Source organism: Hippocampus comes, unplaced genomic scaffold, assembly GCF_001891065.2.
Source record: "Hippocampus comes isolate QL1 unplaced genomic scaffold, H_comes_QL1_v1.1 scaffold153, whole genome shotgun sequence".
NCBI classification, from domain to species: domain Eukaryota; kingdom Metazoa; phylum Chordata; class Actinopteri; order Syngnathiformes; family Syngnathidae; genus Hippocampus; species Hippocampus comes.
Genome location: NW_017805991.1, coordinates 195348 through 212327, shown reverse-complemented (window position 1 = coordinate 212327; position 16980 = coordinate 195348). Strand labels below are relative to the sequence as shown.

The 16980-nt window shown below is 43.1% G+C and overlaps 1 protein-coding gene across 2 annotated transcripts in view; it reads left to right on the top strand.

Annotated features, from left to right (window-relative positions):
* adam22 (ADAM metallopeptidase domain 22) overlaps positions 1 to 16980 on the top strand; it is a 52658-nt gene that overhangs the window by 4831 nt on the left and 30847 nt on the right. For both annotated transcript variants that reach the window (XM_019892081.1, XM_019892082.1), the window contains exons 4-5: positions 13190 to 13256; positions 15715 to 15797. In XM_019892081.1, coding sequence (XP_019747640.1) covers positions 13190 to 13256; positions 15715 to 15797 — 150 coding nt within the window. The remainder of the gene's footprint in view (positions 1 to 13189; positions 13257 to 15714; positions 15798 to 16980) is intronic.

The following is a 16980-nucleotide window of genomic DNA, read 5'->3' as shown; positions in this document are numbered from 1 at the left end:
CTGTCTGCACTTAGATGCCGTTATAAATTCTCTCTTGCTTCCTTGTCGGGCACGTGGCTGCTGTGCACAATCGAAAATGTCAAGTCAGTCTTTTTTTTTTTTGTTTTTTGTTTTTGTTTTTTAATGCAATTGCTTTTAGCATTCACCGAAGAGTCAAATATGTGACGCCGATGCTTATTTAGCTACTAGAGAGTCATTTTCTGGTGCATTTACTGTTGATGTGCATATTTGTGTGTGTGTGTGCATGTACAGTGTGTTTGTTATGGGAGTGATTGAGAGGCTCCGACATAATTTACGGTAAAGGCTGGAGCACTGTGCTGTCAGACACTGATATTGATCACCACTGATGGAAAGTGAGCGACTCACTTTCCTCTCCCTCTCGCTTTACTCTTGACTCCCCCCTCCCATCCTTTCATGCCCACCCCCCTCACTCTCCCGTATACAAAACATAACACACCCTCAAGCTTAGCTTCACCGAGGAGGTTTTGTTTTCATCGCCGTCTGTTTGTTAAGCTTTTGTTATACAGTGATCCCACATTCGGTGCCTTTAACACAGAGATTCAGACAATGAAGTCATTATTGGGGTCAGCATCTGGTGTGACGTAAAGTATAAATAAAGTATTAGTTTGTAGGTGACAGTTTTACAGGGCGAGGAGAAATGAGTCTTGGGGCTCTCTATTCGAGCACGCTACAACTGTGTGTGTTGGCAGCCTATATTTTGTTTTGGTATTTTCACAGATCCGTACAGTTAGAAATGGATAGTTTGCGCCGTTGTGGGCGTGAACCCAGCCGATTCACTTCATAGCAAATGGAAGTGGTTCCTTTTGTTTGCTTTAAAGCTGACAGGTTTAAAAACAATAATTACAAAAGTTGTTTTTGTTTTTTTTTTTTTTTTTTTAAGAAGCTAGAGCGGATTAATGGCATTTCCATTTATTGTATTGGGGAAAGATGTTGGAGGGTCGACTCTTCCCGTTTTGTATACATCCTGCAGCTCATCGTGTGATGTATTGTGTCTGTTTTGTTGACATGTTTAGAATCTCACTGTGACCACACACACACACACACACACACACACACACACACACACACACACACACACACACACACACACACAGGCGTAATCCGCTGTCCTCTTCATATCATCTTAAAAGGAAAACACATGAGTGAAATGCTGTTTCAAGATGACCGTAGAAGGGAATTAGCCTCCATCCAGCCACTCTTTGCACCACTTTAACGTGTGTGGCAGTGAATACCAATACACTCAGCGGCCAGCCAAATGTGCTACTGACTCAAGCCCAGGTTTTAACAAAGAACTGAACACCCCGTGCCAATAGTAGGTGTCGGCCCCTTCTTATTTCTCACGTCATTAAATTTCAGTTATTGACTTTGATTTGCAGGGTTACAATATTCCAAAATACAGTGCATCATTTACCATTTCAGGGACAGCGGTTACAAGAGTGGATAGCTTATCAGATTACAGGATATCATGGTTGGTGCATGAAAGGGTTAATATGACAAGCAAATAACAACGACATGTGACCTGCTACATCGTTGTAGCAGGTCAGCTGTTCATTATCTGTCTGATTGATCATGAACATTTGACCAGTTATAACAATCCAGGACAACAACAGGGCTAAAAATGTGGCGGCCGCACTCACTGACATTCAAGTTAGATGTCAAGTAGGGGCTGCAAATGGCCCCCCGGGCTTCGAGTTGGAGACCCCTGGTGCAAAGTATAAAAAAAAAAAAAAAACTGCAGATATTTCCTGAATATAATTGATGTGACGTTGAGAAGATTTCATTGATCTTACATATCCAGTAACTTCTGGTCAAATGTCCTAAAAAGTGAGTTACTATCCTATCAAGTCTGTGGCACAATTTGAAGTCATGCAGCAGTGCTCCTTTGGTTCTTAGCTGGTGAGTGTGATTGACAGCGTCTGTGTGTGTCCCACTTCGAGTCCCACTTTTTCATCCCTCATGAGGGACACTTTCCCACTTTGGGTGTCTGAATGTCGTCCACTCACACACACCTTCACGAACCGATTCCCCGAATGCAGCACAGACTTGACGTTCATTTAGTTTTTTGTTTGTTTTAAACTGAAAACCAGATTTTTTTTGTTTACCAGAGTGGGCGGTAGCAGAGCTGAGCTGAATGGGCCATCATGCTTTGTTTTGGTTTTTTTTTCCTCCATAGGTAACAGAAATCCCTCCTTCATTCTTGTTGAAAATGTTCCCTGTAGTGTTTACTTGTGTCTCTGTATGTACACAAGCCCACATGCGAAGTGTGTCTGATGTGTATACGGGAGGAGGGGTCTGTGCTACTCTCTCCATCATTGTCTTTGTCTGCCTCCTACTCCTTCATCTCTTTGACCGGCTGCTGCAACATTTACATTCATTGGACAAAAGCAAGTGGAAGAGCCGCACACACACGATTGTGGGGGTTGCCCCCTTTTTTTTTTTTTTAATCAACCTCAACCAAACACACACGTCTCCTCCTTCCATTCAGCTCTTATATCCCCGCACCCCACGTCACCCGCGCCTGCATGGTGAATAATAGATAAGATTAAAGAGGAGTGTGTACATGTCAATGTATTTTGGGACTTTAAAAAAGGGAGGGTGATGTAACACACTGTCTTGTGTTCAAGTGTACACAAGCATATAGAAAACAGTTGTACTCATTATGACAGTAAAACCATATCGTAATCAGAAGGAAAAAAAAGGTGGACCTCAGTTCTATAGCTTTCTAACCAGATAAGATCCAAATGTGACGATTGAAGATACTTTGGGGGATTTGATTGGGATGTTACACTTTAAACAACATGTAGGAAGCTACAGCAGCAACAACTAAGAAAGATAACAAGCAATATATATGATATTTAAATTATATATAGGGGACTGGACTGTCTAAGAATTGTTTATGTTATTTATTCCTTTGTTGTGTGTTCAAAGAATAGAATTTATTTTGTGATTTCCTCGCTTGATTTTCTGTTTTGGTGCATTATTTTTGCTTTTTTTAGTGTCTTTGGAAGAATCGTTAATTTACGTTTTTTCGGAAGCGGTCTTTGAACGTCTTTCAAGCCGAACGAGAGAGCAGGCCCGTCGTAGTCGAGAGAGACGCAGTTGAGACTGTTAAAAGCACGAATAAAGTGTACGTTTTAAAAAAACCACCCCTACAGCTCTACTTTTTTTCGGAGCTGTAACATATATTAAGGGCACGATTAGCAGAAAGCAAACTATAACGACATTACTGTTACGTTTATTTCTTCTGTATTGTGTCTGCTTCTGCTTCTTGACAAATTTTGATTGACTTGCTGAAAGCAAATCAAAATACATCCAAATATGATTGATTAAAATGTATTTATTACAGGGTTCCCACTCTTCCACTTGCTTTTTATTTTTGGACTTTTTAAGGACTTTTGAGGGCTAATTTATTCATTTTTAAGGACTTTTTCTCCATTCAACAGGGGATTCACGGTGGATTTCATGAACAGAAAGCCACATATGACTGAACTGGTGTTCAAATCATTGCTGCCAAAGGAAGGGCACATCTTTATTTTTAGGGGCAATCAACTAACCCTTTATTTGACATATTGGATGTCAAATTGGCGTGAAATGACCCGAAGTGATCACGTAATCATCATCAGAACTGATCGGAGATGGCGGGAAAAGCAGAGCGGGAACCAGGAAGACATGTAGCCCGACAGCAGGGTTTGAGGGGAAGGGTGCCAGGCGCATTTTCCGACAAAACTATAATTTGGAAGGGTGCGTAAAATGACATACACAAATGAAATGAATACCACAGGTTAATTTTTATGGATTATTATTGATTTTAGAAGCTTTCCCTGAAAATTAAGGACAATTAAGAACATAATTTTACAACTTATTTTTTTAATGGATTTTTATGAACTTGAAGGACTGTTTAATCGTAACCTTTCTCTATTAATAACGGTGCGAATATCATTATCTTTGTCTTATGTTGTAACCAAATGTTGACAATTAAATTGTCACTTTTAATCACCAAATATGATGACTGCAACTTGAATGTTGTGGTGGCAAAATCAATCGTGACAAATTGCCTTTGCCGCATTGGTCGACCGAGTGAAAGCTGACTTCTCACTGCGCCTCCACTTTTCACTCCAACGTCTAAAATCAATAACAATTCAATGGGTGAAGCATCATCGCATTATGACAGAAGATAACCAGAATGCAGCCATCATGATTGGTTAGTAAAAGGATGCCAACTATTTGGGGGGCCTTTAAGAACTCAACCAGATGCGCATAAGCAGGGATGGAAATTCGTCAGGCCCTCAGATGAACTTTCAAAACAAAAATGGGCCCTGATAGGGAAAAAGGCTTCTCCTTTGTGGCATTTGAAGTCGGAGCAGGTTTTCTTGTCTTATATCGGTTACATCATCACTCCAGTGTTACAAAACAGGAACAAGAAGGCTCGCGTCCCTCCTGTGTGCAGTTGTTGACACTGACAGGCGCTCAGTGTGTTGTTATTCCTTCCGGTGTCGCGTCAGCTTTCCTGCACGCAGTCATGCTCCTTATGCTAATGCACGCTTACCGGCAATGCCGAATGCATTATTCAACTGTGTGGAAGGCGTGTGTGCACGTGCGTGTGTGTGCAATCCTCATCCGTCTATGTGGTGAGGGTTGGACTGGATAGAACGCTCATGTGAACAACAGGGTGCCTCCAAACGTACGTGTTTGTCCAAAAATGAAGCAAACGTCCCACGGGCCGGTAGTTGGATGAACGCATGGATGCGCGTGGGTGTGTCTGTGGCTAAATAAGAGTGTGGATGAATAACATTTGACTTCTTAATAACATGCGAACCTGCAACGTTGTGCCATCTTGTTGGGCTTAGTTTGCAGAAGTGTCATAAGTTTTTTCCTAATTAAAAAAAACACACACACACACAAACGGGTGGATGGAAATAATGAGGCAGATTAAAAAGTGGTGAAGATTAAAAGAGGATCAGAGGAGGGAAACAGAGAGTTACAACAAAGGATTCCAAATTACGCATTTCATCTTTGATTTAATTCCACACACTCTTCTAACGGAGTTAAATCGACAGATTTTTTTTTTTTTTTTACATCCTTTCTCCACACATCATAAATTGCACCGTTTTCCTACTAAAGGTAGACACAGTCTGTTTTGTGGAACCAACTGACTTGTTCCCATTTCAAAAAGAATTTCACACCGGAAATAATGTCAAGTGAATTAAACGGGGCGGGGGAGTTGTAATTTTTTATGCATTAAAAAAAAGATAAATGATTATATTATTATATACAATTTTCCGTGTATTAAATGGTTATCAGTGCTTTGGGGAGAATTTTTAGAGTTTAAATATTTTTTCCCCCTTCAATACATTTCAGTAGGCATCACTTAAATGCAAATTTGGGCTGTTCGTGGTGGGGGGTCCGGCTCCAGTCCTAAATGCATAGCGGGGTTCAACTGTACAGTAAATATACATATTGGTGGGTCTTTTGATCGTATGGGTTTTTTTTTTTAAAACTCGTTGATTAGTGATCGGCTCCAGAATTCTGATCATGCAAAGCCGATTTTTAGCATTGATTACATGGAACCCCCCCCCCCCAAAAAAAAAACCATCACGCCCAAGAAAAAGAAAAACAAGAAAAACAACCAATCAAGGAAAGAAGGCGATGTAGGTACACTCATGTTGTTACCCGTTAGGCTTGAGAAACTTTGCTCAAACTATGGTGGAATATTCACATCTGGTTAGCTGTAGAAAAAATAAAAAGACAATATTGGACAGATTCCAATACAAAATAGAAGTGTAATTCCGTTTGTGCTTTTGGCTATGGAATCTAGCCAACATCTGGTCTAAGTTTTATGAAGAATTGACAATAACTGACATTACATTTAAACGTTAAGTTTAACATGAAACTGAGTTTTGTCATGCCTTTAACCCTCCCATGCACAAATAATAATAACCTGATAAGCTGTCCACTGTAGTGACCGCTGTACCTAAAAGGGTTAAAATATGAAGTCCTTTGAGCAAAAATTTGACGACGAAACATCAGACCTTTTGGAGCTCCCGGCACACTTCGATACTTGACGAATGTGACTGCGGAGAGAAATGCTTTTCCGGGATATGAACCTGTGCGTGTATGAATGCTCCATGTTGCCGCCATGGAGCATGAAAGCGACCATCGCGAGTTTAACTTACCCGAGCGTGCGACCTTACTCGTCCACGCACGTGTGTGTGTGTGTGTGTGTGTGTGTGTGTGTGTTTTTTTGTGTGTGTGTGTGTGTGTGTGTGTGTGTGTGTGTGTGTGTGTGTGTGCGTGTGTGTGCGTGTGTGTGTGTGTGATTTAAGTCTCTGTTATGGCCCGTTCCCTGGTCATGTATCACGCACTCTACCTGCTTTGTGACACTGATACACGCCAACGCTTCTCTTGCCCCCCCATTTACATTTCCCATCCTTGTCTCTCCTCCTCTTCCGCGCCGCCCGCTTGGTAATTTATTGAAAGGAGGCGTGATCTGATTTAGTGAGGACGCCATGTGAAACACACAAGCGCTCGAGTTAGGGGGATGGGGCGGTTAAAAGTGACGGCGTATAGGAGGACAACAAAAAACAAAAAAAAAGCGAAGTATAGGATGTATGATTGTTTTTTTTAAGCACCCTCTAGTCCTGTTGCTGTGTGGGTGGAGAAGCAGCAGGGGGGGGGGGGGGATCGAGTGGACATCGCGTTTGTATATTTATATGCTTGGGGGAGGTAGCTACTTGAAAGGGTTGCCTTGGAACAAATAGAACTGTCCTCATCCATACCACACCACTCTGCGACCTTCTTCCTCATCGCAGTCGACGATGCACGTCATCCGATCGTGTGAATACGCGCCTACGCACACGCGCGGACACTTAGACTCACGCTTGCAAAGCACAGTTGGACGCGGCTATTGGGAGCGCAATGGTTCACATAGCTGGCTATCTTGCAGCTGCCATGGGGGTCGATTCCGTCTCAATACCTCAGTCGCTGTCGCCCTGTGATCGGTAATCAATCCGAGGTGTAGTTAGCGCGGATGGGCTCCGTGGCTCCCTTGACCTTTGACCTATATTGTCTTCTTTCGCCACCCTTTTGATTGTCCTGCCTCTGTGGATCTGTCTTGCTCGGTTTCCACTGACCAGTAAAACCAAAGACATTTCGGCACCTATGCACGCCATGTGCATGCTCTCATCCCGTACTGCATAATGCAACAGTCAGCTCCGTGCGCTTCTTTCTGTACGCTGCGTGCCACAGCAGTGGTCCCCTACAGACCCTTTCCACGCAAAGCACGACTTGAACAGCCCAGCGTAGTGATCAAGGGTGTCAAACAAATTTTTGTCGCTGGCCACTTTGGAGTTACGTCTTCCCTCAGAGGGCTGTTATGACAGTGAAACCCAATAAATGTTTACGGAATCATCTCATCGTAGTTTTACTTGTACACCAATAAATTGATGGATTACTAGTTTTGTAATCACTCAAGTCAGTGTGTTTGTTCAATTAGGTTGAAAATTTCATTTTTTCCAGACAATTGTCTCTTTTGGTGAAGGGAAAAACCGAGCTGACAGTTTCGACTGTCACTTCAGCCTTCATTGAACCCGTCAAGGCTTCCTTTTGACGCGTCTGAAAACAAAACTGCTATTTGTTTGGTGTTTGTTCGATTATTGTTCAAGTGAGTGTAAACGGGGTAACAAAATGATTGCAAAATTTCAACGTTATTTATCAGACCTTCACAATTTGACATTTCGCGACAGACTTTAGCAATGATCGTGGAAGTTTACACATGAATTGCTTTGGCGGGCCACATAAGATGATGTGGCGGGCCAGATCTGGCCCCCGGGCCTTGACTTTGACACCCTTTTTTTCCCTTTTTTTTTTCAGTCTCTGTGTCAGCCAGCACCAATTGTCAGTGATGAGTGGGGAGCGCTGGCAATGGACGAAGAGAGAAAGTTCCTTTTCTCAACATTTGTTAGCTGCCATCAATTCTATTTTCCTGTGTAGAAAAAAAAAAAAAAGCAATGTCCAAGTGATGCATTTCTGATTCGCGAAAATGAATTACAGCCTGGAGACCTTTAACGGGGCCTCGCGCGAGCTTAGGTGGGGGTGTTGAGGTGCGAGCAGCTGCAGCCATCCCTGAAGTGGAAACCTCCTCCCCCTTCCTCCTCTTTTCTCTGTTCTCCTCATCCGCCCTTCCAACGTAACGCCACACCTCACCCTGTCCTCCGTCAGCACTCCACTACTCATCATGGGAGCCTGACACAGCACGTTCAATCGCTTGTGCGCACCTCCCGCTTTCCTCCTAACATTGGCTTGAATGGCGAGTCCATACATGGAAGACAAGTCCGGTGTATGGATGTGTGTGTTTTGGCGATGATTAGACTTCAGCCTTTGTGGAAGCAATGAAAAGCTGCTAGCCTCACTCTTGTGCCAATCGCTGCACACAGTCACATCAACATCGGTGCTGCCAAACTTGCCTTTTTTTTTGGATGCTTTTTCATCCCATTCCCCTGGCGACACAGAACGTGACAGGAATTTTAAGCGGGGCACACACACAAACAATAATCAGGGCAAATTTGAGCATTGTCAACGCGCTTCAAAGCCAAAGTCAGCAATGGCTTGATTGTTGCAATGCCTCAAAAAGAGTTTTTTCTGTTGTGCGGGTTGTGTGAAGAGTCCTTTTCCCCATCACGATCTGCTGGGGAAAATGGTTGCGATCGCCAATTGTAAACGTTAAACTCGTTCGATATTGACAAATTGCGATGTGTGGTCGGTAGTGATGAACCAAGCCGCGGACGGAAGATTGGCTTGTGAAAATGGATGAGACTTTGAAGCTTGCTTGCGCTGTTGCCGGACAGATTCGAGGAGCAACGGTTTTGTTTGTATAACTTGTCTCACAAAAGAATCGGCCACAGGAAAAATGATAAGATTTCGCTAGCATATTGTAATTACGGGATAAGCTAACAGTTAGCCTAGCTGCTTTGATTTCTTATCCATGGAACCTACTCTCGGCTAGTCAATGAAAAATTCACCTACTTGCAGTTTTTATGCTCTGTTTATGCAATGCTTCACAATGCCACAAGATGGTGCTAAAGCCCAATAATGTCAAAAAAAAAAAGATGACATACACATCTATACAATTGAGTGGTAGCATTCTTTTAAAGGAAGGATGACGCCAGTGTGCTTTTTCCCGCTTTATTTTCTTTCCGACGACCCTCTTAATAAAACGGAATAAGTCTTGTGAGTGCAACATTTCCCTTTCACTCTTTGCCCGTTTGGCGCATGAGTGGGTGGGCTGTCTGACATTCAAGGGGTGAGAAAGCGCGAGAGAGGGACGCGTGACGTAAATGGCTCTTGCGCGCCTGCTTCTGAATGGTTTGTCGGCTCGATCCGGCGGAAGCGTCGGCTCGGAAATCCGCTGACTGACAAGCGCGCCGGCACACAAGACGTTGCCGCGGCGACTGAGTGGAGAAAAAGCATCTTCCAGCAGAGCGGAGGATAAGTAGACTGTTGAAGAGAAGAAGGTCGTGAACCCAGTGAATGACAGGAACCTCTATAAAAAGGCAGTCTATTGAATATAATTTATAATAGACCTTCAAAATGGAATGAAACCCATCCATCCATCCATTTTCTAATCCGCTTATCTTCACAAGGGTCTTGGGCGTGCTGGAGTCTTTCCCAGCTGTCTTTGGGCAGTAGGCGAGGGACACCCTGAACTGGTTGCCAGCCAATCGCAGGGCACACATACACGAACAGCCATTCGCACTCTCAATCACGCCTCGGGAGAATTTAGATCAGGGGTGTCAAACTCATTTTTGTTGCCGGCCACATTGGCGTTACGATTTCCCTTGGAGGTCCGTTATGATGGTGAATTTTTTTGAAATTCTATAAATGTTTAATCACCTCCCCATATTCCATACACGGCACCCAACAAATTGATGGATAACTCGTTTTAAAATGAGAAGTCAAGTTGTTTAAACATTGTTTACATTAATGTAATAAGGGGTTTGGTAGTGAGAAAATGTTTGCAATATCATATGTTATTGTGGATTACATATGAGAATTTTGGTTCAGAGTTTAGCAAGTATCATGCTTGAACTTGACATGCTTTGATTTGCTCACGTAAAATGTTGTGGTGGGCCAGATCTGGCCCAGGGGCCTTGACTTTGACACCTGTGATGTAGAGTGTTCCATTAGCCTGCCATGCGTGTTTTTGCAATGTGGGAGGGGAGGAAACAGGAGTACCCGGAGAACACCCACACAGGCACGGGGAGAACATGCAAACTCCACATGGATCAAGATCACAAGCTGTGAATCTTAAACATACATCCCAGCAGAACAAAGGCTAACAGCGCCCCTTTGACCCGCAGAGCGTGTCTTCATCACACTCGCGTACACGCGCCTAAGTTTGCTCCTGTCATCCCATCACAGCTTTAACGCGGCTGGAATCGAACCCTGCACCTCTGCACTGTGTGGCCAACGCGCTAACCGGTCACCCACCGTGCCACCCTGTGCCAATATCAGTGGATTTCAAACCACCTGATTCATCGTTTGGGGCGCAATAAGAAGTATCGAGCAGTATTGTGTGAATGAATGTTCAGTGTAAATCAGCACGTCACAATCGGAGGCGATCGAATGATCTCTGTGGCTCTTATGACAGAGTCGTGATGGCGCATGCTTTTTTTTTGGCCATGCGTGTTTTTGCAATGTGGGAGGGGAGGAAACAGGAGTACCCGGAGAACACCCACACAGGCACGGGGAGAACATGCAAACTCCACATGGATCAAGATCACAAGCTGTGAATCTTAAACATACATCCCAGCAGAACAAAGGCTAACAGCGCCCCTTTGACCCGCAGAGCGTCTCTTCATCACACTCGCGTACACGCGCCCAACTTTGCTCCTGTCATCCCATCACAGCTTTAACGCGTCATCCGTCGTCCGAGATGAGCAATGATGCACAATCGGAGGCGATCGAATGATCTCTGTGGCTCTTATGACAGAGTCGTGATGGCGCATGCTTTTTTTTTGTTTTTTTCCAGGAAAGACCTTGGAGCGCTGCATGATGGGATATCGGTCAGAGCCCCCGAGCTCTGCGTTGACACCTCCCTCTCGTTAACTTTGCTTGCCTCTTTATTCCCCCCATGATGGCCTTTCCTCCATCTTTCCATTTTATCTCCCGCCTCTCCGTGCTTTTATTACCCGGAGCACACCGGAGTGGCCATTAGTCTTCCAGAGGCGTCTTATTTCCTGTGCAGGTCTGCAGGCTGTTGTGAGGCAGGAAAGGAGTGAAACACCTTAGCGCTGATCCTTTTGGCCAGCGCAGCTTGTTCTGGGACTTGTTTTTTGATGAAGATTTGACAAAAACAACTTGATTTGAGATGATTCCAGAGGAAATTTTGACGTCTCGGTCAAATGTCCCCGAAGTGGGACCGTTTGGAGTTCAACCACGATTTTCTGGAAAAACAGGCCTCTGAAGTCAAGCTAAATTTTAGGTGTGACGTCAGCCGATATCACGAGACACCTCAGTCATTAGCTAAACGATAACTCAACAACGTTTTGCTTTTTCTTTGGCTTTTGTGTGCGCTTTTTTAAAAAAATCAATTAATTTTAATTCGAAACTTCTTAAATTCAAAGTAAAATGCTAATTTATGATTGGATTTACATATGTTGTTTGACAAAAGAAAAAGCACTTACAGTATTTTCACATTGTCGAGAAAAAGATTTTTTGTAATTATTTATTTGGAAGTTGATGTTTTTTTTATATCTATAAGTGAAGAAAAACGATTAACGGGGAAATCAGGGGAACAAAAATGTGCGATTTTATCCTAAGTCCAGCCAAAGAAGGGTACCGTGAGTAAACATGGGCTGAGCATTGATTTGTTTGACCATAACCAAGTTGGAGCGGCCTCTTTGTTGTTATTTGCCTCCATTTAAGGTTTTTTTTTTTCCCCCTCCTCCTTGGCAGCAGAGTGGGGAGGGGTGAGCAGTTACACACATGGAGCAGAAGAGAGGGAGCAAGACAAGAGAGACCCTGCGAGGGGTGAGCAGTTACACACATGGAGCAGAAGAGAAACCCTGAAAACACAAAGGCCTTTTTGTGCTGATCAATGTGCCAGGGGCTGCTACTTAGCTCCAAGGACAACATGGGCAGCCCACGGGTTTGTTCTAAAAATAGCTCACCTACGATGGGACACTGTGACTTACTAAGAAGAATTAAAACGGAAGATATTCAACATTTATTTCATTATTTAAATTTGACATCATATGTGTTTCCCCTGCGCCAAAAAAAGAAATTTGTTTGATTGTGTTAAATGGAATTAAAAAAAAAAAAGTTTAGTTCCCCAAATATTTCGAAAAAAAGGACATTTTAGAGTTTTAACTTTTTTATAGTCACACTTTTTTTTTTCTTCTGCCATCACAATTACAAAGCCAAACAAAAAAGCCTTTGGAGGCTCCTTCAGATGAAGTCTCATGTGAATTTTAAGTTTTGTTTGACTTTTGGGGTTTATTTTTTTCCCCAAAAAGGATTAGGTTGACGTCCAAATTGTACAACTTCTGACTTTGGAGGCTCTTATCAATCCTCGCTGTTCTTTGTCCATTTAACACACGCTAGTTTCTGGAGGCTCTTTCACTCCAGTTGTCATTTTTCCATTTGATTCAGAAATTTTGTTTTGCCGTTTGGTTTTTATACTTTGCCTCTGCAGCCTGTTCATTGCCGCAATACGTCTTTTTTCTCAGGTTCAGCTAGAGTTAGTGTGGTGTGTATTTTCTTTGGGATACTTGCTGACACAAACACACACACGCACACGCACACATACTTACCTGTACTTTATTTACTCTTTTCTTTTCGGCCAGTGTTACCATTTTTTCTTTTTCTTTTATGGACAGCAACCTCTATTCGTCCTTTAGTGCACTATTTAACCACGCACACACTTGCAGACATACGTTTTGTCTCAAAGGGACATCTTTGTTTAATTGTGTTTGCGGTCTAGAAATAGCCTCATCCCTTCTCGGTGGTCATAATTAGCCCAGCCGATGCTTTGAAACACTCGGACAGAAAATGATCATTCCATAAAATAGAAAACCACGCGCACAACGGAGTGACACTTGAATGAAAATCACACATTTACACGACATTATCTGACGATTTTTTTCCTCCCCCTCTGTCTTCTCTCTTCCAGTGATCTGCTGTCTTCGGAGTATGTGGAAAAGCATTTGTCAGCGAAGGGGAAACCGGTCGTCACTGCTGTAAGATTCTGCAAATTGTTCTTTTTCTTCTTCTTCTTCTGTCAGTTTGGACACAACACCATCTTTTGTGTGTGTGTGTGTGTGTGTGTGTGTGTGTGTGTGTGTGTGTGTGTGTGTGTGTGTGTGTGTGTGTGTGTGTGAACACTTTCTCTTCCTCATTGTCATCATCAACCGGATGTGTTTTTAACCCTTTCATGCACCAAGAATGAAAACCTGTAACCCGATAACATGATAAGCTGTCCACCGTCGTGACGGGCCGTCCCTGAAAGGGTGAACACATTTTAACACAATTATCTGATCATGATATATTGGCATTGACCGCAGGCCTCAGATGTCTGCATTCTTTCGTTCGCATGTTAGCGCTGCCATTTTAAGTTGATTTGATATTACACTTGGAGTATTTCTTCGATTCATTTTATGGATATTTTTTTCTACTTTGAGTTCATTTGTTGTAATGTACTTTTTGTTGTTTTTCTTTATTTATTTATTTTTACTTCAGTGGCCCGAATGTGTAACGTGTTCCAATGTGTTACCAAATAACAACACAGTAACCAATGAAATGCACATCGTGTTTCCTAAGGGTTCATTTTATCCGGCTGAAAATAAGTACAAGGCGAAACCAGAAAGTATGGACGCATTCTATCAAGCGTGTCACAACCCTTGGGTAGCGCCAGCGTGGACATTATTAGCCCTCGCCCCACCCAAATGGAACAGGGCCATAATCAATTGTATTTAAGACCCGTGTTTACCCTGCAGCTAAACGTCAAAGCAATGAAAAGGTCATATTTGACATTTTGCGATCACTATGTCTCCAGGAAGCCGCACACACTACTTTGTGTGTGTGTGTGTGTGTGTGTGTGTGTGTGCACTGCTTTGTATAGCTGTAAATATTCTATAGATGGAAGGAAATTCAGTTGATGAAATAAATGCAGGGCATGAGAATCACTAAAGGACTGCAGCATCCTTGCAGCAGCGCAGTCACCAGCCACTGCTGGGGAATGCGATGTTGCGCAACTAAAGCTTGAATGTCCAAGCATGTCCGGCATGCTTTTAACGCCGTGAACCAGGCGGGCGGGCGTATTGCGGTGCGGTGCGTCGCTATGCGCTGCATCACGGCGGTAATTGATCCTGATAAAAGCTGAGTTCCCTTTGGGGGAGTGAGGCTTCCTGACTTTCTAATGGCTGTTTGGCAGCGGGGAAACAAGCGGGAAGAGTTGGCCCCCACCGAGCACTTAGACCATGTACACTTACTTCTTTGGGAAAATGAATGTGTTTACTTGCAAGGGGCAAGAGAAGTCGCACGCAGACAGAGAGGTTGGAAGTAAAGAGGGAGATGATGTGCTGAAGTAGCGCACCAGGTCACACATTCATGCGACACAAAAATGCATCGTAATAGCACCGTGCCACGTATACGGTCTGGAGAAGTTCATTTCCCTGATAACATGAAAAAAAACGTCAAAAAATAAAATCACCAGAGATGTGCAATGTCTAATGTTGCGTGTTTGAAAGTCAGGTGCAAAGCTGCACATGTGGCACTGCCATTGAAGAGAACGTTTCTGCTTGTGGAAACATTTTTGAAATGCCAGAAACAAAAATTGTCACGACATATCGTTTATTCTGCGATGCAATTTTGGAGCTTCTGAATGATCTAAGGCAGGGGTCCCCAACATTGGGTCTGCGGGACCCTCCAAGGATCAGATGAGTAGCCTGCGGGCCTGTTCTAGAAAGAGCTCACCGGTGATGGGACATTGTGATTTCCTTGGAATGTTGTCAAAGAGATCAATTGAAAAATGTAGTCAAATCATTGCTGATGATTCTTTTTTTGCAAAAATTGTTAACATGATCAGTGTTGTCACACTGATGAAAATAATCAGTTATTAACCCTTTCAGGGACAGCGGTTACCACAGTGGACATCTTATCATGGTATCGGGTTCCAGGGTGCATGAAAGGGGCAATAGTAACGTAATTTGTGTACATTTATTTTGAAATAGCTCTCTGTTTTAAAAAGTGTGGTGACCCGTGATCTAAAGCTGACTTGAAGTCAGTCACAAGTAGGAGTCATGCCACGTCACCTGTGACAAAACTCCTTTCAACTTTGCATTTCGGTGCATCTCGGTATTTCAGCACAATGTGTTTTCGGCTCTTTTGTCTCAGTTTTAAACACAATGCTCTGCTAGATGGGCAGAAACATCAAGTTGCCAATCACTCAAGGTAAGTTAAATCAAAATACGAAATATGGCTTTTCGCTTGCCGGCTTCCCCCAAATGATTACAGTGATCGATTTATGTTCTTTCACTCAGTAATACCGCATATTTGTTTGTTTGTCTAAGAAATGAATACAATTTCATGAACCTGATATTATAATCTTCTGATTTTGTTTAAGCCAGCAGAGAAGGCCTTGTTGATAGGAGACGTTTTCGAATTTAAGCCAATATGTAATCCTGTGTGTGTTTACAGGGAGGAGAGCACTGCTACTACCACGGGAAAGTCAGAAACATTCCTCGCTCCTTCGCAGCCCTTTCTACTTGTCACGGACTACAGTAAGTACTTATAATACACATGCGTAAGTGAGTATGCATGCTGAGTCACATCACTATCTCGCAACGACATCCACGCTGATTCAATTTAGCCGGCTTCTGTTTTGTTTTAACATTTTAAATCAGACAGGTAGTACAAACCATCTCTGTTCAGTACCCTTTATGAGGGAGTAACTATGTTGCATGTAATGCGGTAATTCTGTGATGCTGCAGTTTGGAACCGATATTGTCGTGATATAGACAGAAACAAATGTGCATTCAAAATGAAATTTTTGACGATGTTGTCAAGTAAGACTTTGTTGGAAGTAGGGATACATTTATGAATAGATTAAAACATTTCGGATGCATTACTCGAGGTCTTTGATCGGGACTCGATATCGGCAGAGATTCAAAATCAGGTGACTCGGACTCAGGTATCAAAATTTTTTTTCGCAAATCATTTTTATCATGTGGGCGGCTCCGTAGTCGAGTGGTTAGCGCGTCGACCTCACAGTGCAGAGGTTGTGGGTTTGATCCCGGCTTCGGCCTTCCTGTGTGGAGTTTGCATGTTCTCTGCGTGGCTTTTCTCCGGGTACTCGGGTTCCTCCCACATTCCAAAAATATGCATGGCAGGTTGATTGAACACTCTCAATTGTCCCCAGGTGTGAGTGTGAGCGCGGATGGTTGTTCATTTCTGTGTGCCCTGTGATTGGCTGGCAACCAGTTCAGGGTGTCCCCCACCTACTGCACAAAGACAGCTGGGATAGATTCCAGCACCCCTCGCAACCCTAGTGAGGATAAAGCAGTTTGGAAAATGAATGAATGAATGAATTTTTATCATGTAGTACAGTCAAGTCATCATGACTGTTTTTAACATACATGAAAATATGTCCGTTTGCTTTTTTCAAACCCTTTGAGGGACAGCGGCTACTCCAGTGGACAGCTTATCATGTTATCAGGTTACAGAGTGCATGAAAGCATTAAATTAAAAACTCCACTTTTCATGTCCATCAATGAACATCAGCATCTACTAATACTCAGACAAGTAGAGCGGAGGGCCGTACGATCTGTTTTTATGAAAGGAATATATCACAGACGTATTATGAATATGAGCAAAAAAGTCTAACATCGGTCATAAGACCACATGTTGTCGCCAGTTGCAGCGACATATTTTTTGAGGTGGTTTTTTTTTTTTTTTTGGGAGGTG